This window comes from Delphinus delphis, chromosome 11, assembly GCF_949987515.2.
Source record: "Delphinus delphis chromosome 11, mDelDel1.2, whole genome shotgun sequence".
In the NCBI taxonomy this organism is placed as follows: Eukaryota; Metazoa; Chordata; class Mammalia; order Artiodactyla; family Delphinidae; genus Delphinus; species Delphinus delphis.
The window spans coordinates 90,771,718-90,794,293 of record NC_082693.1 but is presented as its reverse complement, the minus strand read 5'-3'; the positions used below and the strand labels follow the sequence as shown (position 1 = coordinate 90,794,293).

The window sequence follows — 22,576 nt, the reverse complement described above, 5'->3', positions numbered from 1 at the left end:
GATGCAGGGGTATCCTGTTCCAGGATAAAGCGAGGCAAGCCCAGAGCGTTCCTGTAGCACAACTCATCCTGGTGCCAGGGCGGCGGCACCCGCCATTCTTGGAGCCCAGGCCTCAGGGCTGTCTGTCCCCCACGTGCTGTCCTGCTGCACGTGGCGAGAGCCGGGCAGAGGTCTGTGCTGCTCGCATGTGCCCGCCGCCCAGGACCCGAGTCCCTGCCCGCAGGGCCTCTGTGGGTGGTTTCTAGTTTCTCTCACTGCCCTGGCGCTGGGTGGTTTTAGGCCGCTGCTCCTCCCGTCTCTCAAAATTACTTTGAATTCAGGTTGATGAGTTCTTTTTCCAAAGGGTGCCGTCCACGGGGCCTCCCGCTGGTGGCTGACAGCTGGTTCTGGGCAAAGCCCTCCCTCCAAAGCTGTTTTCAGAAGGCAGCGGGCATGATTATGACCAACTGTTCATTTCCCTGATAATTAAAGAAGCTTAATTTTTTCATTATGAAAATACTACGTGAACACTTAAGATTCAGAAAAATCAAAGAAGTCTAGAGATGGAAAAAAATTGCCCCAGTCCTACCCAGTGATGCTTACTGGGCAGCTTTTTCCTTCCTGCAAGGCCTTTTCCTTCCTGCAAGGCCTTTTCCTTCCTTCTTTTTTTTTAAACTACTCTTTTTTAAAAAAAATTTACTTATTTATTTATTTTTTGGCTGCATTGGGTCTTCATTGCTGTGTGCGGGCTTTCTCTAGATGCGGCGAGCGGGGGCTGCTCTTCGTTGCGTGCGCGGGCTTCTCATTGCGGTGGCTTCTCTTGTTGCAGAGCACTGGCTCTAGCTACGCGGGCTTCAGTAGTTGTGGCTCACGGGCCGTAGAGCACAGGCTCAGTAGTTGTGGCGCACAGGCTTAGTTGCTCCGTGGTGTATAGGATCTTCCCGGACCAGGGCTCAAACCCGTGTCCCCTGCATTGGCAGGCGGATTCGTAACCACTGTGCCACCAGGGAAGCCCCCTTTTTTTCCTTTTTAAACGTAGTTGTCACCTTGGCTTTTCATTACGGAACTTCTTGAACATTTGCACAGTAAAGTGGAGAACAGCGCAGGGAGCCCATGTGCCCATCACACAGGCGTCTTCAGGAGTCACTGACTCAAGGCCAAGCTTGGTTCCTGGTTCATCTGGTCGCCCTGCACCCCTAACTGTGTAACTTGAAGCAAATCTCGGACATCTTGTCATTTCTTCTGTAGATACTTCAGTTCGTCTCCGTTTATTTTAAAAAGGTCTTTGCAGATGTCTAAGTTCACTCTGCCTGTATTGTTGGATATTTAGGTTACTGCAGCTTCCTTCATTGTAGACACCACCACAGTGAACGTGTTTGTGCGTGAAGCTTTTTTTCCATCCTTAGGGCTGTTTCTCTTGGTGGGGGGGGCGGCCCACAGGGGACATTATTGGGGCAGAGGGAATGAGGACCTAAAGGTTTCCTGTATCTGACTCCCCGCCCCCCCGGGTGTCCCCCCCACCAGGCTGACTTTGCCATTGAGGCCTTGGCCAAGGCCACCTACGAGCGCATGTTCCGCTGGCTGGTCCTGCGCATCAACAAGGCTCTGGACAAGACCAAGAGGCAGGGCGCCTCGTTCATCGGGATCCTGGACATCGCCGGCTTCGAGATCTTCGATGTGAGCTTCTCCCTTTTGCCCCCTCCCGCCTCCTGAGCCTCTGGGCTGCCTTCTCCTGGGACTGGGGTCCTTTCTCCCGTAGCCCCACAGCAATGCGAGCTGGCCACCTCCTTGCTTGTGTGGAGACACAAGACACCGGTTGGGTGTATTTTTAGCTTAAACAAGATGCCCTGTGGGGTGAATTGGGAGATTGGGATTGACATATATACACTAATATGTATAAAGTGGATAACTAATAAGAACCTGCTGTACAAATAAAATAAAATAAAATTCAAAACTTAAAAAAAAAAAAGAAAAGATGCCCTTTGCCAACCAGAAATGCTGGCAAGAATGATACCTTCTGGATGGGGTTCCAGGAGGCCTCATGGACAGGGGCTTTCTGTTGATTCATTGTTTATGTATTCTCAAATATTATGAGCGTTGTGACAAGATATGGTCCCTGCCCATAAAGACATCAGGTAGGAAAAACTGATAAAGTAGATCAGCAGAGGTTCTTATCCTGGGGTCCATGGCAGATTTCAGAGGAACCATGAACGTGGGTGGGGGAAAAAAATCACCTCTTTATTTTTACTAACTTTTCCTTGAAATGATGCAGTGTTTTGAATTGTGGCTTGAACAGAGTGTGCAGACCTCAGTTGCATTAAGAGTGGTTGGATGTGTCACCACTAGCAATCAGACGTTTTCATGTCACAGCAGTCATTGAAGAGATATAATATCAGTTACGTTCGTCTCCTTCAAAATTCCGGAAGTTGTTAAGCCCGTGGCTCGTGCCTTTTAATGAAGGAGCACCGTGTATTCCTGTCACAATATTTTGATAATTACATTTCAGCATAACTTCTTTCTTTTAGAATCTATTTTATGCGTTTAAAAACTTTATCCCGAGATAAGGGACTTCACCAGGCTGCTGGCGAGGTCCGTGGGCCCCAGGAGGTCCTTGCCAAGGGACTTGCAGGCCGTGTAGCGGGAGGGTGGCACGTCCGTGACCCTGTCTCCCTCTTGCAGCTGAACTCCTTCGAGCAGCTGTGCATCAACTACACCAACGAGAAGCTGCAGCAGCTCTTCAACCACACCATGTTCATCCTGGAGCAGGAGGAGTACCAGCGCGAGGGCATCGAGTGGAACTTCATCGACTTCGGCCTCGACCTGCAGCCCTGCATCGACCTCATCGAGAAGCCAGTAAGAGCCACACCTGGGAGGGGGGCTTCACCTCCGCCCTCTTCGCTCTGCCCTTCTGGGGCTGGAACTACCCAGAATTCTGACATGAAACGATTTGCTTTTGCGATGAGTTTTTTTTTCATCAGTTGCATTTTCTAACAAACAAGAACCCATGTGGCTCCCAGGCCTGTCAGCCAGTCCCCACGATGTCCGAGCCTGCTCTCTTGTTCTATAAACTCAGTGTACGGAAGGCTTTGGGGCCTCTGGGGTGCTTCCTTCTCCTCGGGGGGCTTGTCCTAAGTGTCACCTGTCACCATGTAGCTGTGTGGATATGGAGGGCGGGGGAGGGGATGCGGAGGGACTCAGGGAACGGGGCATCTGCTGTGGGCAGCCTCTGGACGTGGGCCGGGGGTCTGCTTGGCCCATCAAGCCCGCCGAGGGATTTCCTGTGCAGTCATTGGAGAACCCTTCTGATGCAGCTGTAGCCTAGACCCCAGCAGTTTCTTTTGAGCTAGAGCTCTTAAATTGAGTGCTTTCGGCAGTGCTGCTTCTTCTTCCTCTTCTTCTTCTTCTTCTTCTTCTGTTTTTTTTTCCTCCCTGTGGGGAAGCACTGCCTACCTTCTGGAGAGATTCTGGGCTTGGGCTTCTTACGAGGGCAGGAATGGGTGGGTTTCCAGGTCGAGTTCACCCGTGCGACTCTGTGCTTCCTCCAGGCAGGCCCCCCAGGCATCCTGGCCCTGCTGGACGAGGAGTGCTGGTTCCCCAAAGCCACGGACAAGAGCTTCGTGGAGAAGGTGGTGCAGGAGCAGGGCACCCACCCCAAGTTCCAGAAGCCCAAGCAGCTGAAGGACAAAGCGGATTTCTGCATCATCCACTACGCTGGCAAGGTGAGGCGCACACGCACAGGAAGGTGTCGGCCGGACCTGCGTAGGAGACTTAGAGGCGATTCTAAGACCGGGAGCCCCGAGGTGTGGGGCGGGGCGCAGTATCCTTGTCCCGTGACTCGTCCGATAATGTGCCTGGTGCCTTCAGCATTCACGGGACTCCCCCACCTCGCCAAGCACCATCACGTGTTCCGTTTTGTTAGAAGCTTGCAGCAATCCTGTGAGGTGCTCAGGCTGGTGTCCTGTTGTGTGTTATCATTAGGTGCATTTTCCAGGCGCGGAAATGAGATTTGTTGCTAACGGCGCAGGCCGTGGAGTCTGTGTTAGAGCTCTGCCCCTGTGTGACTTTGGGCTGGTTCCCTCACTTCTCTGAGCCTTGGTTGAGTCACATGGAAAGTGGGGGTGACCACCACGGAACTGGGTAACAGGGATTAAAGGTGCTTGCGAGCCCAGAGTCGGCGGTCGGTGCTCTGGGGCAGGGCCTCTCCGCCTCCACACTGCCCACTCGGGGGCCGGGTCAGTCTGTGGTCGGGGCCCGTCCTGTGTGATGTAGGATGTTTAGCAGCGTCTCTGGCTTCTCCCCACCAGAGGTAGCAGCACCCTCCCTACTTGCCAAACCAGAAATGTCTCCAGACATCCCAGAACATCTGCCACATGGGGGTGGCACAGTCCTCTGGGTGAGACACACCCACAGAGGGTGGCTTTATTGCCAAGGCCACCGGCCAGTAAGTGGCAGAGCTGCCTTCACACCAGCTGGCTTGTTCCTGGGGCTTGAACCTAACTGAACAGGGATGTCCCGAGTCTGCAGAGGTCCGTGCTTAGACTAAAGCTGGGTTTTCTCAGCAAACTGTGTTGCTTGCATGGAGTATCTAACTATTGGTTACACTCGGGTGTGTGATGAGATTTATTTATTTTGGGGGGCTGTGCCGTGCGGCTTGCAGGATCTTAATTCACCAACCAGGGATCGAACCCGGGCCCGCAGCAGCGAAAGTGCCGAGTCCTAACCACTGGACCACCAGGGAATTCCCACAAACTCCCTGTTTAAAAAACCTCTGTTTTCTCGTTACCTAAGGTAATGGCGCCTAAAGCCCCATTTCCACTTCCACCCCTGTTAGAAATGTAGGAGGGCTTTTGTTGCACTGTTGTCTGTGATGCGGAAACTGGGAACACCCAAAAGCCCCCGAGGGGCCTGAACGGTGAAACTGACGTGTGCATCCTCGCCTGGGCTGCACCACAGCAGCTAAAAGGACAAGGATGCTGCCTGTGCCCGGGGGACAGATGGCCGAGACACTCAGCTCCAGGGTTTGTCATCTCCCAGGAGGTAACTCTGCCCCTAGGGAGAAAGAAGCCACCATCCTGTACCTTGTCATCAATAGCAGTGCGTGTGCGGAAACCTGTCGAAAGGGGCCAGGAGGGGACCACAGGCTGAGAGCGGCGGTTACTGCTGTGTGGTTTAGGGCGGGGGTTGCAGCAGCTTCCCGCTCTGTTTGTATTGTTAGAATATATAATGTTGTACCACTCTTGTTATTAAGGACATATTTCAAAAAAGATAAGAATAGGGGGCTTCCCTGGTGGCACAGTGGTTAAGAATCCGCCTGCCAATGCAGGGAACACGGGTTCGAGCCCTGGTCTGGGAATATCCCACATGCTGCGGAGCAGCTAAGCCCGTGCGCCACAACTACTGAGCCCGGGAGCCACAACTACTGAGCCCACGTGCTGCGACTACTGAAGCCCGCGTGCCTAGAGCCCGTGCTCCGCAACAAGAGAAGCCACCGCAATGAGAAGCTGGTGCGCCGCAACTAGAGAAAGCCCGCGCGCAGCAACAAAGACCCAACTCAGCCAAAACTAAAATAAATTAATTAAAACAGAAAAAAAGATAAGAATAACGCATATCCAGGAAAACCTGGGTATCCTGAAATGACAAAGAAAAAGTAAAACTTACTTGCCTGTTACTAAAAAGAAATATTACCACATTTTGGTTAACGTCCTTTCAGGATTTTTTCTTTATGTTCACGTTACCTTAAAAAAATTAAAAACAGAACATTCCGTGGTGTAACTATAACCGTTTGCTTGGGGTTCGCGTGGCTTAAATTTTTTGCTTTCTGCGTGATTCCGCAGAGAACACCCCATGGAGGCCTCCGCCCTGGCCACTCATCATTTCCTCCTTGGGGATGCAGATGCCGGGCCGAGGGTTCACAGTTTTTAATGTTTCCGCCTGTGGGGTCGGCTGGTCATCGGAGAGGCTGCGCGCGCCGAAGTCCCCCAAGCAGCCCGTGACCTGGGGTCCCGTCTTGCAGGTGGATTACAAAGCTGACGAGTGGCTGATGAAGAATATGGACCCGCTGAACGACAACATCGCCACGCTGCTGCACCAGTCCTCCGACAAGTTCGTCTCGGAGCTGTGGAAGGATGGTACGCCCTTGGCCCTCACCCCGCCTCCCGGTGCCCCCGGCTGGGCCTCTTCCCTCCACGGCAGCGGGCCGAGCCCAGGACGTGGACCGCTTAGCACCCGGGAGCCTGGGCTCCTCCGACCCTTACGGTCACCCTGTCCTCGAGCCCCGAGCATCCTTGAACATGCTGCGCAGCCACTTGCTCTTGGGCAGAGGCTTCCCTGGGCTCCGCGGCCACAGACAAGCCCTTTCTAGCGTGGGGGGTCGCGTGACGGCCCGGCGCCCAGGTTCCCGTCCCACTCCTTACTGCCTCCCTGCCTCTCCCCGGTAGCTGGTAGCTCCGGGAGTCGTTCTTTTCCTTGTCTCTGCTGGTCTCTCCTCCCTTCTGCCTGGGTGTTGCTTTAACCTCTCTGTTGCAGAGACACAGAGCACCCAGAGAGCCCATTTCTATCAGCGCTTTCCTACCCTCCTCCTCCTAGAACCAGGTGACTGGCTGCCCGGTGCGGCGTCCGTCCGTGTGTGGTGCACCCAGGGCTGCGTGACGAGCGCTTCTGCTCAGCGTTCTCTGCCGTGGCTGCTGCTGCCTGACTGTGCCCCTTCCCTGGTCTCGGCCCCGGGCTTGTGGGGAGGCCCCTTCCCCCTCCCCATCGCCTCCAGGCCTCCAGTGCAAAACCAGGCACATCAGGGCTGTGTTTTGGTATTGACACTTCTTGTTAGATCTTAAAAGGAAAAAAAAATCATTTTACAATCTATATCCCCTTCAGAACTCCCGCTCGTGAAGGCGGCATCTCATTGATTGGATGGCTGCCATGTCTCAGCACGAGGTGCTGTGCGCACTGCTGCTACACGTTCGTGTGTCTGTGCGTGCGTGCACCTGTGTGTGTACGCAGCAGTCACCTGCTCCTCCCGGGCCAGGCCTTCCGGGGGCAGGGCACACTTACATGAAACGGCGAGTTGTTACGGGGCGTGTTTGACCTCACGCTGGGCAACCTGAGTGGCCGTCACAAGCCACCCACTCCCAGGACACCTTTGGTGGCCAGAGGGGCCCTGCGGTGGCTGCATGAGGTCCAGATGCCTCCCGTTTTAATTGAGAGGGTTCATCGGGTCCATCCTCACTCCCAGCTTCCCTCTTGAGCAACAGTCCTTTGTGTTGCCTTCAAAAAAATAAGAGATCTGGCCGCAGAGGAATAGGAAACCGACTTTGTCACAGAATTCTTAACTTTTGTAGCCAGCAATGGAAGCTTTCAAATTTAACATTGGCTCTTGCTTAAGACTGGCCTCAAATTGCCGGCCACTTAGGTTGGGTTTGTTCGTTGTTTTGTTTCCGCCTGGGAGGAAGCAGTTCATTTCATTGTTCTGGGTGGGAGCCATGGTGATGAGGGCTTCTTCCTTGGAGGGTGGGCTTAGATGATAAAGACCCCTGAGCTTGGAGACCAGGGGAGACGAGAGGGAGAAGGGGTCGTCACTGGCAGAAGTGGTTGTCTGGAACTCTCTGCTCCGACACCATTCCTGCTGCGCTAGGTCCCTGATGTAGAGAGCCCTGCGTGGGGCCGCTGCAGACAGAGAGGGGCTCGTCCAGAGTCCTGCAGGCGACGGCAGAGTAGCTTTAGCGCTCCTGCCTTCTGACTCCTAGCCCAGTGCTCTCGGGTAAAGGTCAACGTGAATTCAGGGTGCTGAGTTTTTCATTTCATCTGGGATCCGAGGACTACAGGGTTCCTGTAAGTCAAGTTGAACACCTCCTCGGAGCCAGGCAAGTGGACGAGCTTGGCTCGCCGCTCCAAAATGCGTTATTAGGTCTGTTTTCTTTTTACAGTTATTCTCATAGCAAAGGGTTGTTATTTACCAGCCATCACGACACTCACCAAAAGGCTACACAGCTCCTATCAACTTATCTGAATCGCAGCTAGTGTGAAAGGGGATTCTGTTTTGTTTTGTTTTGTTTTGGAGTATAATTGCTTTACAATGTTGTGTTAGTTTCTGCTGTACAATGAAGTGAATTAGCTATATGTACACCTATATGTCCTCCCTCCCACCCCCATCCTCCCCCCTCAACACACACACATCCCCCCCATCTAGGTCGTCACAGAGCACTGAGCTGAACTTCCTGTGCTTCCAGGTTCCCACTAGCTATCGGTTTTACACATGGTAGTGTATAAACGTCAATCCTAATCTCCCAGTGTTAGCTCTGTCGTGTCTCTGGGTTAGGAGCTTTCCAGGGTGGCTGAGATGAGCGCCGTGGATGTGGAGTTAGCCTTCACAGGTGCGCTGCTCCCCTCAGTGGCTCTGCACCCTCTCCAAAGAGTGCTTCCTGCTTTCTGCTCCTTGCTCACAAGGCCACCTTCGCTCAACATTTGGAGATGACTTTAGCCTGCTGTGTAGACTCCAAGTAGAAACAGTCTGCTGTTCCGTAGTCTCCTCTCTTTCTGTCCAGATTGTCTGTCTGTCTTTCCCACCCCTCCGCCCTCACCTGGACCGCCGGGTACTCAAGTGCTTCTGCGTGCTCTCTGCAGTGGACCGCATCATCGGCCTGGACCAGGTGGCCGGCATGTCGGAGACGGCGCTGCCAGGGGCCTTCAAGACACGCAAGGGCATGTTCCGCACGGTGGGACAGCTGTACAAGGAGCAGCTGGTCAAGCTCATGGCCACGCTGAGGAACACCAACCCCAACTTCGTCCGCTGCATCATCCCCAACCACGAGAAGAAGGTGTGGGCGGGCACACATGCGGGCCACTCCACTCTTGTCTGTCTCCCTGTGCAGAAGCTCTGTCCCCCGCCGCACACAGTGGCCTCGGTTAAGTTCCCCGGCGGGGTGGCTCAGGCACCCTTAGGGGCTAAGCTGCCTTCGTAGCCTGTGTTTCTGCCTCTCCCGGACCTGGATCACGTAATTAACTGGGCTGTCAAAACCTGTGGGCGGCAGCGACTCCCAACTCCCTTGGGGGCTTTTGCCCTGTTTCATGCAGAGGGGGCTGCCCCTCTCTCCATCAGTTCCTGGGCGCAGAAGTAAGAGCAGGTGCGTGTATTTTCCTCCCTAGGCTGGCAAGCTGGACCCCCATCTGGTGCTGGACCAGCTGCGCTGCAACGGGGTTCTCGAGGGCATCCGAATCTGCCGCCAGGGCTTCCCCAACCGCGTGGTCTTCCAGGAGTTCCGGCAGAGGTGAGCAGGGCCCAGGGCCGGCTGCATCCCAGCAGGGGCCTCCGGTAGGGGAGCCGTTTCCTCGTCCACATGGAGTTGAGTTCCGGCCGGCTCCTCACACGGTTCTCTGTGCCACCGTCTGCGGGAGGAGGGCTTTCTCTGTTTTGTTTCTGAACCAAAAGTTATCTCATTGGCTTTCACTCCTAGTCACTTTGGGAGCCTGGCGCTGTTTGCTACAGTTAGAGGAGCTCTGAAAAGAAATTAAAGGAGGATCAGCCGGACCCTTGGGTGTTAAAGGAACTTGATGGAAATGGAAGTCTGCTGTGTGTGCAGAGGGGGACAGTAGTGACACCGGCTTCTTTGCTTAATGACTGTGTTTAGCGCCAGTTGCCGTCTTGATGCAGCCCTGGGTTTAATTTCTTGGACCACCCCGTTGATTGGTGGTTCCCTGCAGCGTCTCAGTGAAGAGGTGGGCGTGGCCTTCTGGGGTTACAGACGCGGATGCTGGGTGATTAGCAGTTAGTAAGCCCACTGCAAAACTCACCCTTGAGTGAATGAAACAGCCCGACATGAGTTTCCATTCGCTTTCTGGAAAGCACCAGGCCTTCCTCGTGCCATTTAGCCTAAGGAAAGAGCAGGGCGGGGTCCACCGAATGTCCCCTTTCCTTAGGAGACTCTGTGGAAAGAATTCTACATCTGCTACACCCCAGGGACGACCCTAATCTCACGTATGTTCCAGGCCCCATGGAATCCAAGCGAGGGCTAACCTGGCCTGGCTGTTCTTCTCTTCCTCAGATACGAGATCCTGACACCAAATTCCATTCCTAAGGGCTTCATGGATGGGAAGCAAGCGTGTGTGCTCATGGTGAGTCGAGCTGCTGGCCCCGCCTCCTGTGTTGGGTGGCCTGTGGCCTGCTGGGCATCCGTGTGGTCAGCGCCCCTGTGATTGGACAGGATCCTTTGCATCCATTGGCACCGTGCTCTCTTGTTCCTCCAACAAGACAGTTCTGACTCTGCCAGGTGCCCTGAGCGGCAGCCCCCTTAGCCCTTGGTGGGGTCAGGACAGCGTGTGGGAGCCAGGTGGGAGGGAGGAGGCCAGAGCGCGGCGTGGCAAGGCTGTGGTGTGAGACGGCCTCTTCCTTTTGGGCACATTCTGGTTCTTTCTTGTGCACGTCTCCTCCGATCTTCACATGCAGTGTGGTCGGCGGGGCAGCTTGCCACCAGGGCGCCACGACCAGCGCAAAGCTGCCGGTGTCTGAGTTTCTGGACCTTTCCTCTCTTTCCCCCAGCTCTGAACCAGTGCCTGACGGGCAGTGGGCACTGGGTTCTGCATAGCGAATGAAGGCCCTGTGGTGACCCAGTGGCCGCGCTGAGGCTGTACCCACTCAGTCGTTTTTCTGCTTTGCAGGCAGGCGTCCCGCTGGGCCTGACGTGTCCAGAGTCAGTAGCCACCACCTCCTGCTTGCTTTACTTCGCGTTCTTTCCAAAGAGTCAGCAGAGGATAAGCCGGGCTTGGGGGTGGGGGAGGAAAGAGAAGAGGGAAGAAAAATTCAACACCTGCTCTGTGCAAAGCAGCACATTAAGGGACAGGGAGATGGGGGCTAGAAAAGGAGGGAGAAGACACAGCTCCCTGCTCTCCGATGCTTGTCACCTGGCAGAGAGGAGGCGTGAAGGAAGAAGGGTGTGCTTCCAGCTCGTGTCTGGGCCGCTGTTTCTCCGGAGACTGAGTTAGCTGCTGGCCAGTGAGGGGTGTCCCCACTTCTGGCATAAGCAGGTCCCCTCCGTCCAGCCCTGCAGGGAAGATGGGCAGCTTGGGCTCTTCATGCCGGGAGGGAGGTGGGGCGCGTGGCCGGGGGATGCCCTCAGTGGCTCCACCTGCCCTGGGCTTCCCTTTTCACAGGGCCTCTGCCGGGTCGTTCGTGAACACCAAGGCCCCCAGATCCCACTTACCCTATTCAAGGCTCTGCCTCTTGGAGCTTGTTCTAAATCTCTTCTCTCCCAGGCAGACAGTTGGACAGACAGACCCTTGCCAGTGGGCTTAGTAAAAGAGCCTGGTTCCTGTACCAGAACAGCCCGGTAATGGTAATGACGGCTGAAGCCCGTTCGGCACTGGTCACACGCTTGACCCTTGGTGCTTTCTGTGCGTTCTCTTGTTTGGCTCCCACGGCTCTCCTAGAAAGGAGGTGCTATTATTTGCTTTGTCTGTTAACTTTTCTTTTAATTAAAGAAACCGTTATTCCCATTTTACAGCTGAGGAAATATGGGCTCACGGAGGTCAAGGCCTAGGGTCATCTAGTTAGTATTTGATCCTGGCCTGAGCTGGAGTCTCTGCTGGGCTTGGACCAAACAATGATGCTTGGCCACCTCTGTTTGGAGGGAGACTTGACTGGGCATTTGTAGAGCGTGACTGCAGTGTGCGGGGCGGCACAGAGAAGGAAGAGGAGACCTCCAGGGTCCCTTCAGGGCCGAGATTCTGTGCTTCTCTGCAAGTCTGACTCGTTACCTGCCCCATGCCGGCCCCCACCTGCCTGCTCCCCAGCGTGCCCCCGGCCGCGCTTTCCCTGCACCAGGAGAAGGCTGCCCACAGAGCAGGCCCGACCCAGGCTCCAGGCCCCTCCCCCGTCCTTGGCCTTGCTCCAGGGCTCCGCAGGGGTGGCAAGGGGTAAGTGGCCAACTCGCCTCCGTCTAGATCAAAGCCCTGGAGCTCGACAGCAACCTGTACCGCATCGGCCAGAGCAAGGTCTTCTTCCGGGCCGGCGTGCTGGCTCACCTGGAGGAGGAACGGGACCTGAAGATCACGGACGTCATCATCGGCTTCCAGGCCTGCTGCAGGGGCTACCTGGCCAGAAAGTGAGTCCTGGGACGCCCACCCCACCCAGCCTGCCCCGCGCTCGGGCCCTCCCAGCTCTCCTGTAGCGGAGGACACTGAGGAAGCGGTGGCCTGGGCGCCCTAGTGCCAGTCAGGTGTCGCCCCGGGAGGCCCCCGTGGCCTTCCCTGCCCCCCTACTTCCTGGATTTCTGCCTGAGGTTTAAAGTGAGCTGGTGGGAGGGGTGACTGCGCTTGGATTTGCTCGTCACGAAAGCTCCTACCACCGCTATTCCTTCCTGTGTCCCTCACGTAAGGATGACACCCAGAGCTGGCTGTCCCCAGAGGACGCCGTGCTCCCAGAGGAGGAGGCCAGCCTTGAGTCCCGAGCAGCTCCTGTGGGGGTCAGGGGCTGACTTGCTCCGGGAAGGTGGGTGGGGCAGCTGCACATCTGTCCCCTGAGCCCTCCGTGTCTGTGCTCAGGGGTGTCTGTTCCAGCCTGAGATCTGAGCGCTGGGGAACGCAGCATGAGTTTGTGGAGTTTGGACAAATGGACCTGTGTAGGTCATCAGCTGCGGACGTTCTCCCTCTAAACCAAAGCCACAAGATCGTGGGTGGTACCAGGGTGGGGAGCTGCGGTCGATAGACGGACTTGATGACCAGGGCTCACACTTGACTCGGATCTGTGGTGACCTCGGCCCCAGGCACCCTCTGTGAGGTCACCCACAGGATTCTACCCGAAGCCGACCTCCTTCCCGCCACGTCTGTTTCGTGGTGCCCCCGGCAGGGGTCGGTCCCTCCGGAAAAGCCTCCACAAGTGAGGTCAGGACTGTCGGGAGGGAGGTGTGCCGTCCCTCACCTGGAGGGCTGACTGTGACCCTCGCCCCACAGGGCCTTCGCCAAGAGGCAGCAGCAGCTGACGGCCATGAAAGTCCTGCAGAGGAACTGTGCCGCCTACCTCAAGCTGCGCAACTGGCAGTGGTGGCGGCTCTTCACCAAGGTGGGTCTGGAAGGGCCTCCGCGTGACACGGGGGACGAGCAGGCCTCACGCTGGCCTCCTGAAGGGCTCAGGCCCTGGGGCTGGTACTTTGCCTTTGCGTCCCTGTGCCCAGCACAGGAGCCCTGGATGATCCTGCCCATGGGGTCTAGAGGGGTGTGAGCCGGGGCACGTGTCCGGCGTGGACGGCCACTGTGCTATCGGGCTGGGCTAGGGCGGCTCCTGGGATGTCAGGGCCCAGCCCGCCCACCACGGCTCCACGTGGAGACAGAGCTGCCCACCCAGAAACCACGGGCAGGTCAGAATCTGCGCCCGCTGGATGGGTCCTCCCTAGCCTTTACAAAAAATTCGTTAATTAGTAAAGTTGTTCAGGCTGCTTTTGTTTATGATAAGTAATCTGTGGTAATTGCGAAAAGTTAGACTAACCACAAGGGTAAACAAGAAAATAAAAATTCACCTATAATCCCTTCATCCTTGTGCCAACGTCAATATTGAATAGATGTTTCCATGTTTAGTCTGCTTTTAAAAAATTTTTTTTTCACTCCCAGTAAATCTCTGCTGTGTAAACCACAAACGTTCTTACGTAGCTGAGCTTTGACTTGTATAAACAGTCATGTACTTTGCATTTTGCATCTAAAATTCCTTCATGAGCATCATTTTTTAAAAGTCAGCATACTGTTCCCTAGAGCTGTTTCATAATTTATCTGACTATTTTTCCAGCAGTGGATGTTTATCTCTCTGAAATTTTCACTGTTATAAACAACGCTGTCCTGAACATCTTCACATACACATAGGGGTAGTTTCCCCGAAACGTAGTTAGTGGGTCAGAGGCCTATGGCACGCAGTACCAAATTGATTTCCAGAAAGATTGTACCCATTTGCACCTCCTCTGCCCTGCGTCCTACCTGCCCCTCACTCTCATGAGCTTGCGCTTCCACAGGTGAGGGGAAGGCGCCACGGCTCTCAGCCTGGACAGGCATCTTCCCCTGAGCACGTTTCCTCCTCAATCTCCTCTCCTAGGTCAAGCCGCTGCTGCAGGTGAGCCGGCAGGAGGAGGAGATGATGGCCAAGGAGGAGGAGCTGGTGAAGGTGCGGGAGAAGCAGCTGGCCGCTGAGAGCAGGCTCTCAGAGATGGAGACCCTCCAGTCCCAGGTGGGTGTCTGCAGGCTCTGCCCAGGCAGTGCTGCCACCTGCTGGCAACCAGTAGGCGAGGCATGCCTGGTTAATTTCTCTGCAGACCCTGTTCAGGGTTTCGTGATGTAGGAAGGCTACTCCATGGGATGGGAAGCTCATGAGTGTTGGGTTCAAGGCCCAGCCCCTCTCTGAGCCTGTTTCCTCGGGATCTTGACGTACAGCTCACGGAGCGGTGGTGAGGGACGGTGGGCGTGATGTTTAAACATGCGGGGCAGCTTAAGCGTCCTGAGATGGGAGCTGCTCTCGTCAGCAGGGTTCTCCCTGCAGGAGCCTGCACTGGAGACCAGTTCTCCTGTGGGTACAAGTGGCCCGAGGCGGCCGTAAGTGCTCACATTTCCCACGTGTTCTCGCAGCTCATGGCTGAGAAGTTGCAGCTGCAGGAGCAGCTCCAGGCAGAAACGGAACTGTGTGCCGAGGCCGAGGAGCTCCGGGCCCGCCTGACCGCCAAGAAGCAGGAGCTCGAAGAGATCTGCCATGACCTGGAGGCCAGGGTGGAGGAGGAGGAAGACCGCTGCCAGCACCTGCAGGCTGAGAAGAGGAAGATGCAGCAGAACATCCAGGTGCCCAGAGGAGGGGCAGGGCCGGACCCCAGGCATGGGGCGGGGGGTGGGCTGCGTGGGGAGCAGGGGTGCCACGAGTGCATGGGAGGACAGCCTTTGTCCTGGGGGCAGCCTTGGAGACGTGTTCTCTTTGGGGCTTTTTTTTTTTTTTTTTTTACGGCCATGCTGCGCGGCTTGTGGGATCTTAGTTCCCTGACCGGGGATTGAACCCGGGCCCATCAGCAGTGAGAGCTCGGAGTCTTAACCACTGGAGCACCTGGGAATTCCCTGGGTGGTTATTTCTGACATGTCAGATGCCTGTTAGCGCTGCCCCACTGAGCGTCGAAGCCAATTTAATTCCCCTTCTCCGTCCTGGCTCTGGCTGGTCTGAGGAGCGGAGAGCGGATGCTTGCTGGACGAGGCCCCTCGGAACACGTGACCCCGCGATTGGACTGGGGTTCTTGTCCCCGCACCCTGGTTTTAAATACATGACCGCACACGTGGGGGCTGGGCTGCATGCAAGTTGCTCAGGCGTCGCCCCGGCTTCCCGTTAGGAACTGGAGGAACAGCTGGAGGAAGAGGAGAGCGCCCGGCAGAAGCTTCAGCTGGAGAAGGTGACCACTGAGGCCAAGCTGAAGAAGCTGGAGGAGGGCCAGATCATCCTGGAGGACCAGAACTGCAAGCTGGCCAAGGTGGGCGACAGCCCGGCAGTCGGGGCACGGGGGCGAGCGGCTGGGGCAGCGGCTCCAGGCTCGGGGCTGCGGCTGGGTCCCTGTCAGCGTCCGCCTGGCGACAGATAACAGCTGGGAATCAAGTTAGAGGAGAAGGAGGGACAAGGTCAGGATGCTGACCTCCATCTCCAGAGGATGGGGGTGGCCAGGTTGACAGGGCAGGGCGGCTGCCCGGGACCCTGTGATGTGGGGAGTTACGCTGGCTGTGTGGCCGCCACTGTGGGATTAGGACTCCACTGGTGGCCACACAGAGCAGAAAGTGAGAAGGGCAGGGGCACTTTGGGGGATGAGGAAGGGGGAGGTCGAAGGCATGCAGGAGGTGGCGTCATCCCGCCTGCCCTGAATTCCCTCACTGACGCTCACTGTTACCTGGCGGCTCTTCTCACCTGAGCAGAAAGGGGTGACGCAGGCCCAGCTATTGCAGGGGAGCTAGTGACCTTTCCGAATGACTCCTTTGATCCAGGAAATCCTAATGAACTTGACCAGGTGTTTAAGGCCCTGCCCCGCCATTCAGTCCTCAGTGTCGGGGTGAGCCGTGCCTTGAGGAGAGCTGACATGTTCTGCGCTCAACTGACTTTAAGCTCTGACCCACCCTCGCCCCCCAGGAGAAGAAGCTGCTGGAAGACAGAATAGCCGAGTTCACCACCAACCTCACGGAAGAGGAGGAGAAATCTAAGAGCCTGGCCAAGCTCAAGAACAAGCACGAGGCGATGATCACCGACCTGGAGGGTAAGGGGGTGGCGGCAGCAATGGTCGGACTCGGGATCGCTCGAGTGTCCCCTGCTCGGGGGCCCAGCCTGGGCCTCGCTGCCAGGAGCTGGAGTGCCGGCCGGGTCTCCCGCTCGCTCTGTGCGGGCGAGGCTGGGGTCTGTGGTATCCGGCCGCTGCCCTCGAGACATGGGGGTCAGCGCCCGCTCCCTGTGGAGTCTGGACCTCCAGGCACTGGTTGGGAGGGACGCTCCCCCAAGTGACGAGTGTTGAGAATTGAGCTCTGGCGTTTCTCTCGTGTCGCGCACCATGCGTTTCCCAAGCTTCTGAGACTTCCTAGGAGCTTCTAGCTTTCACTGCGACTCTGCCACTTACTAGCTGTGTCATCTTGTACCTATTAATCTCCATGAGCTTGAGTTTCTCTTACCTCTAAGGGGACACAGCAAAAGCGTGAGTGTGAGGAATGAACTGAATAACGTGCATGGACGTGCTGTGTGTGTTGTAAGATGCCGGGCAGGTATCGCGAGAGGCCGTTGCTTCACGTGGGGCAGGGAGACAAACCATGCCTCCGTCTCCCTGTGCCCTGGGATCCGTGGTGGCTGGGAGGTTGGCACAAGCCCAGGTCTGTGCTGTCTGGGAACCCCTTGTCCCCCTGCCCCTTGAGAGGAGTGGTACCGGGGGCAAGGGGAGCCCAGACCACCGGGGGGGCTCTGCGCTCCAGCCAGAAACCACTGCTCCCTCTGGAGAGACGTGGGGCAGCCCGGTGCGCAGGGCAGTTGTCAGTGCCCAGTGGACGTAGGGCTGAAACCATCTGGGCTGGTCGCTAGGAGAATTTTCCCAGCTTGGTTTCTTGGCCCCTCCTGGGTGAAGGTGTTCAGACCATCAAGGGGAAGAGACGTCCTGACACAGAGATCTCTTCACCTGGGAATAGTCTGAAAGACTCCATCATCCAGGAGGTCTTGGGGCAGCAGGCCGGCTGGATTGGCAGACGTGAAAGTTTGACGCTAACAAGTGTTGCCAAAGATGCAGAACAGTCAGAACACACACACACTGCCAGTGGGAGTATAACTTGGTAGACAGTTTCGGAGAACAGTCTGCCAGTGCCTAGTGAGGTTGAAGCTTTGCCTGCAACCCATCCCTCTTGTCCATGTGCGTTGGGAGTCATGGGCAAGAATGCTCACGGCATCGCGGCTCAGGAGGGCACACAGCTGTAGGCTGTGCCCATCCTACAAGTGCCCATCAGCTGTAGGATAGACAGGTAAGTTGTGGTGTGTTCACATGGTGGAACACACAGACAAAAGTCCAAATGGGTCGATTACAGTGACACTTAAGTTGCTAAATGTCAAGATTTTAACGTTGAGCGACCAAGGTAAGATGAGGAATAAGAGTCGCCAGCCCTTACTGCGCGCACTCTATGGGCAGGCAGGGCTCCAGGTGCTTTCAGATACCAACGCATCTGAGCCTCCCAGCAGCCTAAGGAAGTAGCTTGTCTTATAGCCTTACTACTCAGATGAGGCACAGAAAGTTAAGGACATCACCTAGGTGACGTCATAACAGGAGTCGTAAAGCCCATTGGACTCTGGTCCCGCTGTACCGTCTCCATAGAATTCATATAGGACAGATCCCTAATGTAAGTTCAGATTCATGCAGGACTAAATGTTATAATTTTTAGGGAGGCAGACATGGTGGAGCCTCAAAGGGAAACGAGGGAACTGTAAACATGAACTTTGGGGGAATAGTTCCCTTGGTGGGAAGGGTCAGTGGGTGGGGTTGGAGAGACAAGGACTTGGAAGCTTATGGTGACGTTCTTTCCCTTCATCCAGGAGTTGGGTATGAGTGTGAATCATGATCATTTAAACAGCACAGATGTTTTGTAACAAATATTTGACATTTTATGTGAGATTTGAAGACAAAGACAGATCTGTAGCCACTGAGGGGTCTGTTCGCATCTCTCCATTCTTCCTTCTCAGAGCGCCTGCGAAGAGAGGAGAAGCAGCGTCAGGAGCTGGAGAAGACCCGCCGGAAGCTAGAAGGAGACTCCACGGACCTCAGTGACCAGATCGCCGAGCTGCAGGCTCAGATTGCTGAGCTCAAGATGCAGCTGGCCAAGAAAGAGGAGGAGCTCCAGGCTGCCCTGGCCAGGTGAGGGCCAGAGCATCAGCCAGTGCCCGCACTCTCAGCGTGCTCCCTGCTGTGGCTCTCGGTGCACCAGTGAACTGCGGGCACGCGCTCCACTGTTGTCTTGGAAGCCAATTAATGACAAAACATTTTCTGTTCACTAAAAGTGCAGTCTGAGGCTTCTCTGTCATTTGTAATCCCCCCAAAAATTCATCCACAACCCTAGTCATCCAATCATAGCAATTCTTTCCTTTCCTTTTTAAAATTTCATGGCTACAGGCATGCTTTTAAAAAATAGATTTTATTTTTCCAGGCATATTTAGATTCATAACAAAATTGAGCAGAAGTTACAGCGAATTCCCAAGTCCCCACGTGAACAGCCTCCCTCATTAGCAACCTCCCCCGCAAGAGTGATACACTTGTTACAATTCATGAATGTGCACTGACACATCATTATCCCCCAAAGTCGGAGCACATTTGTATTTCTACTTAGTTGCTGTAATCATGGACTGTAGCATTTTATTTCCTTTTTTTTTTTCAGTTAACATTTCATTTTTTTTTAATGTTTAAAGGACTGAATCTTAATTTGGAAAATGAAATGATTCTTCTGTAGGTTTTTGAATTCTCAAAGTGGAATAGCGCTAAGTCTTCTGGATGCGTCAGATGTTTTCGCTGAGAAGAGCTCCTAAGGGCCATGATTATGACTGCCAGAAGTGGCTTTGGCTGCACCCTCTGAAGCCTTTTCTGCAGACTCTGCTCTCCGTAGGTGACAGTGACCTCATCCTGATGTTGTTGCTCTCTTTGGCAGAGTGGAAGAAGAAGCCGCCCAGAAGAACATGGCCCTAAAGAAGATCCGGGAGCTGGAATCTCAGATTTCCGAACTCCAAGAAGACCTGGAGTCTGAGCGTGCTGCTAGGAATAAAGCTGAGAAGCAGAAACGGGACCTCGGGGAAGAGCTGGAGGCTCTAAAAACGGAGTTGGAGGACACTCTGGACTCCACGGCTGCCCAGCAGGAGCTCAGGTGTGTCTTGGGACCGACCGCCCCAGTCGCTGAGGGATAGGGGTGGTGGTGCAGGGAAGGGGAGGCTGTGGCCTGGGAGGGGTGGACCCCAAGTCTCTGCATACATACAGTGGCCTATTGTCATGGAGCAGAGAGCTCGGAAGCTGATGGTTCCTCAGCAGCTTCTCCCTAGAGTAGAAGAACTTGGCTCGGAGTTGGGGTGAGGCAAGGGTGGGCTTTAAAGCTGAAAGGCTACAGATGCCTCTACAAAGTGTGTCTGTGGGGAATTCCCTTGCAGTCCGGTGGTTGCGACACTGCGCTTCCACTGCAGGGGGCACGAGTTCCATCCCTGTTGGGAAGCGAAGATCCTGCATGCCGCGGCCAAATAAATAAATTAATTAATTTAATTAATCTGCTTATAACTCACTCCTGGCTCCTCGTATTTAGAATAAAATCCAATTCCTTACATAAAAGGCCTACAGTACATTTAAAAAAAAAAAAAAAGTGTGTCTGTGAGCCTGGGCTGTAGGATGCATGGCCATGGAGAGAGGCCAACGGGCAGAAAGCTTCCTGGGGTGGCCAGTGCCCCTTGCCGGGTGCTCTCTGCTGCCACTGAAGAGCCCCAGGGCAGCACCGCTCCTGGATCCCTGGCCTCCCTCCTGAGGGCGTTTCTCTGTCCAGGTCCAAACGTGAACAGGAAGTGAACATCCTGAAGAAGACCCTCGAGGAGGAGGCAAAGACCCACGAGGCCCAGATCCAGGAGATGAGACAGAAGCACTCGCAGGCCGTGGAGGAGCTGGCGGAACAGCTGGAGCAGACGAAGCGGGTGCGTGGGCCTCCCCAGGACTGGTTCCGTGAGGCTCTCCCACGGTCAGGGGGCCCTTGCAGGGTCTAGGCTCCAGCCCCTCGTGGCTGTGTGACTTGGGGATGTAGGTCCCTCTGTGCCTCAGTTTCCCCATCTGTAAGGGAGGCTGATGATAGCCCGTCTCCTACAATTAATGTGAGAGTTGGAGTCGGTAACATGTGAGGCACTTGGATAGTAAGGGCTCGGTAAGTTGTTCAAGAATCATTTATTCTCATTATTACCTTGTTCATCAACCTGCCAGACCAGAAGATTTCATGGAATTGGAGCGACTCTGAGTTTCAGAGGGCCATCGGGGTCCCCTTTTCTGAAGCCCGTCCCTTCTCTAGAACACCCCCAACAGGTGGTCAGTTGGAGTCTTCGTGGGAGAACCCTGGGGACGTTGACCCCAGATGGTTTCTCGGCTGTGGCCGGGCAGTTCCTGAACAAGACCAGTCCTGCATCCGGTGGCCTCCAGCTCACGGCCACCCTTGGTGGCAGCCCGAGAAGGCAGAGGCTCTTCCACACGGCAACCTGTGCAATATTTTCAGAAACCTGCCTTGTCTACCTGTCTACCTTCAATTTCCACCTGGTTCTGGGCAGGTTGAAGCCTTGCCTGGTCCTTTAGCTGTTTTCACCCAAAGTGACTTTGCATTCACGCTGGGTCCGGTTTACCCTTGACCTTGCCCGTGATGCTGTGACCGGCTCGGTACGGACTAGATTGGGATTGTCGTGTTTATTCTGTAAACTCGGCTTTTATGTTGTTTGGAAGAACATCACTGTGTTACTTTGAACATCAAATTTTCAAGAGGCTTTTCTGGAAGTCTACCTACGAACAATTATAATTTCCATCATCCTATAATAACAGCTAAAATCTTAACATCTGCAATGATGGCATCTTGCCCTTGGACGCTCCCTGAAGCTGGTGCAAGAGGCCGGGCAGGGATGGTGTGAGAGCTGGGGGAGCCCACGTGCCGGGTGTCCGGCCCCAGCTGGGTGCTGAGTTCACATCAGGCCCAAGCCTTCTGAGTCTGGGATCCTTGCCAGCTCGTCATCCCCCAGACTTGCCCAGTGTCGTTTTTGCTGCAAAGGCAGCCAATTCTGGGTCTGGACCCGCCGGATCTTCGATGATGTTAGAAAGACCAGCCTCACGTCACAGGTGCCCCCTTTCACGTCTTCGCTTTTCTCCCCACTGCCAGGTGAAAGCCAACCTCGAGAAGGCCAAGCAGACCCTGGAGAATGAGCGAGGGGAGCTGGCCAACGAGGTGAAGGTGCTACTTCAGGGCAAGGGGGACTCCGAGCACAAGCGCAAGAAGGTGGAGGCCCAGCTTCAGGAGCTGCAGGTCAAGTTCACCGAGGGGGAGCGCGTGCGCACGGAGCTGGCCGACAAGGTCTCCAAGCTGCAGGTGAGGCCTCTGCTGGACCTCCTGGGTCCTGGCCCACATCGCCAGGGCTCCCACTCTTGTCTCTCTCTCTCTCTCTCTCTCTCTCTCTCTCTCTCTGTCTCTGCAACCTGGCTCAATCTGCGAGGCCTCTGGGGTTCAGCCTGTGACTCAGGTCCAGCATGGCCGAGAGAGCCGAGGTGGGGCCCAAGCAGTCGTGGTCGAGCTCACGGGGCTTTGTCTCCCATCCGTGCGCAGGTCGAGCTGGACAATGTGACGGGTCTTCTCACCCAGTCGGACAGCAAGTCCAGCAAGCTCACCAAGGACTTCTCCACTCTGGAGTCACAGCTGCAGGACACGCAGGTAAGGGCGGGACGGGTCCTGTGCCCGCACCGCATTAGCTGCCAGGCTTCTGGGTCTTTGTCTCAGAGCGTCCTCCCCTGCATCCGCGGCTCTCTGCGTCCTCCCCTGCATCCGCGGCTCTCCGCGTCCTCCCCTGCATCCGCGGCTCTCTGCGTCCTCCCCTGCATCCGCGGGCTCTCTGCGTCCTCCCCTGCATCCGCGGCTCTCTGCGTCCTCCCCTGCATCCGCGGCTCTCTGCGTCCTCCCCTGCATCCGCGGCTCTCTGCGTCCTCCCCTGCATCCGCGGGCTCTCTGCGTCCTCCCCTGCATCCGCGGCTCTCTGCGTCCTCCCCTGCATCCGCGGCTCTCTGCGTCCTCCCCTGCATCCGCGGGCTCTCTGCGTCCTCCCCTGCATCCGCGGCTCTCTGCGTCCTTCCCTGCATCCGCGGCTCTCTGCGTCCTCCCCTGCATCCGCGGCTCTCTGCGTCCTCCCCTGCATCCGCGGCTCTCTGCGTCCTCCCCTGCATCCGCGGCTCTCTGCGTCCTCCCCTGCATCCGCGGGCTCTCTGCGTCCTCCCGGCTCCTTGCCAGGTCTCTGCTGGCCGCCCCCTGAATCCGAGGGACTGCTCCCCTCTTCCACCAAGGGTATGGGGACCGCGAGGCCCTGACGCTGCGGGTCCTGAGCCCCTGCCCTCCTTGT

The 22,576-nt window shown here is 55.8% G+C and overlaps 1 protein-coding gene across 3 annotated transcripts in view; it reads left to right on the top strand.

Annotated features, from left to right (window-relative positions):
* Window positions 1-22,576, top strand: part of MYH9 (myosin heavy chain 9) — a 92,965-nt gene that overhangs the window by 59,747 nt on the left and 10,642 nt on the right. For all 3 annotated transcript variants that reach the window (XM_060025585.1, XM_060025586.1, XM_060025587.1), the window contains exons 12-29: window positions 1,504-1,656; window positions 2,659-2,832; window positions 3,525-3,698; window positions 5,993-6,107; window positions 8,596-8,789; window positions 9,118-9,239; window positions 10,014-10,083; window positions 11,908-12,068; window positions 12,916-13,024; window positions 14,042-14,173; window positions 14,569-14,775; window positions 15,309-15,446; window positions 16,091-16,214; window positions 18,164-18,335; window positions 19,120-19,332; window positions 19,993-20,137; window positions 21,352-21,558; window positions 21,793-21,897. In XM_060025585.1, the coding sequence (XP_059881568.1) occupies window positions 1,504-1,656; window positions 2,659-2,832; window positions 3,525-3,698; window positions 5,993-6,107; window positions 8,596-8,789; window positions 9,118-9,239; window positions 10,014-10,083; window positions 11,908-12,068; window positions 12,916-13,024; window positions 14,042-14,173; window positions 14,569-14,775; window positions 15,309-15,446; window positions 16,091-16,214; window positions 18,164-18,335; window positions 19,120-19,332; window positions 19,993-20,137; window positions 21,352-21,558; window positions 21,793-21,897 (2,715 nt within the window). The remainder of the gene's footprint in view (window positions 1-1,503; window positions 1,657-2,658; window positions 2,833-3,524; window positions 3,699-5,992; window positions 6,108-8,595; window positions 8,790-9,117; window positions 9,240-10,013; window positions 10,084-11,907; window positions 12,069-12,915; window positions 13,025-14,041; window positions 14,174-14,568; window positions 14,776-15,308; window positions 15,447-16,090; window positions 16,215-18,163; window positions 18,336-19,119; window positions 19,333-19,992; window positions 20,138-21,351; window positions 21,559-21,792; window positions 21,898-22,576) is intronic.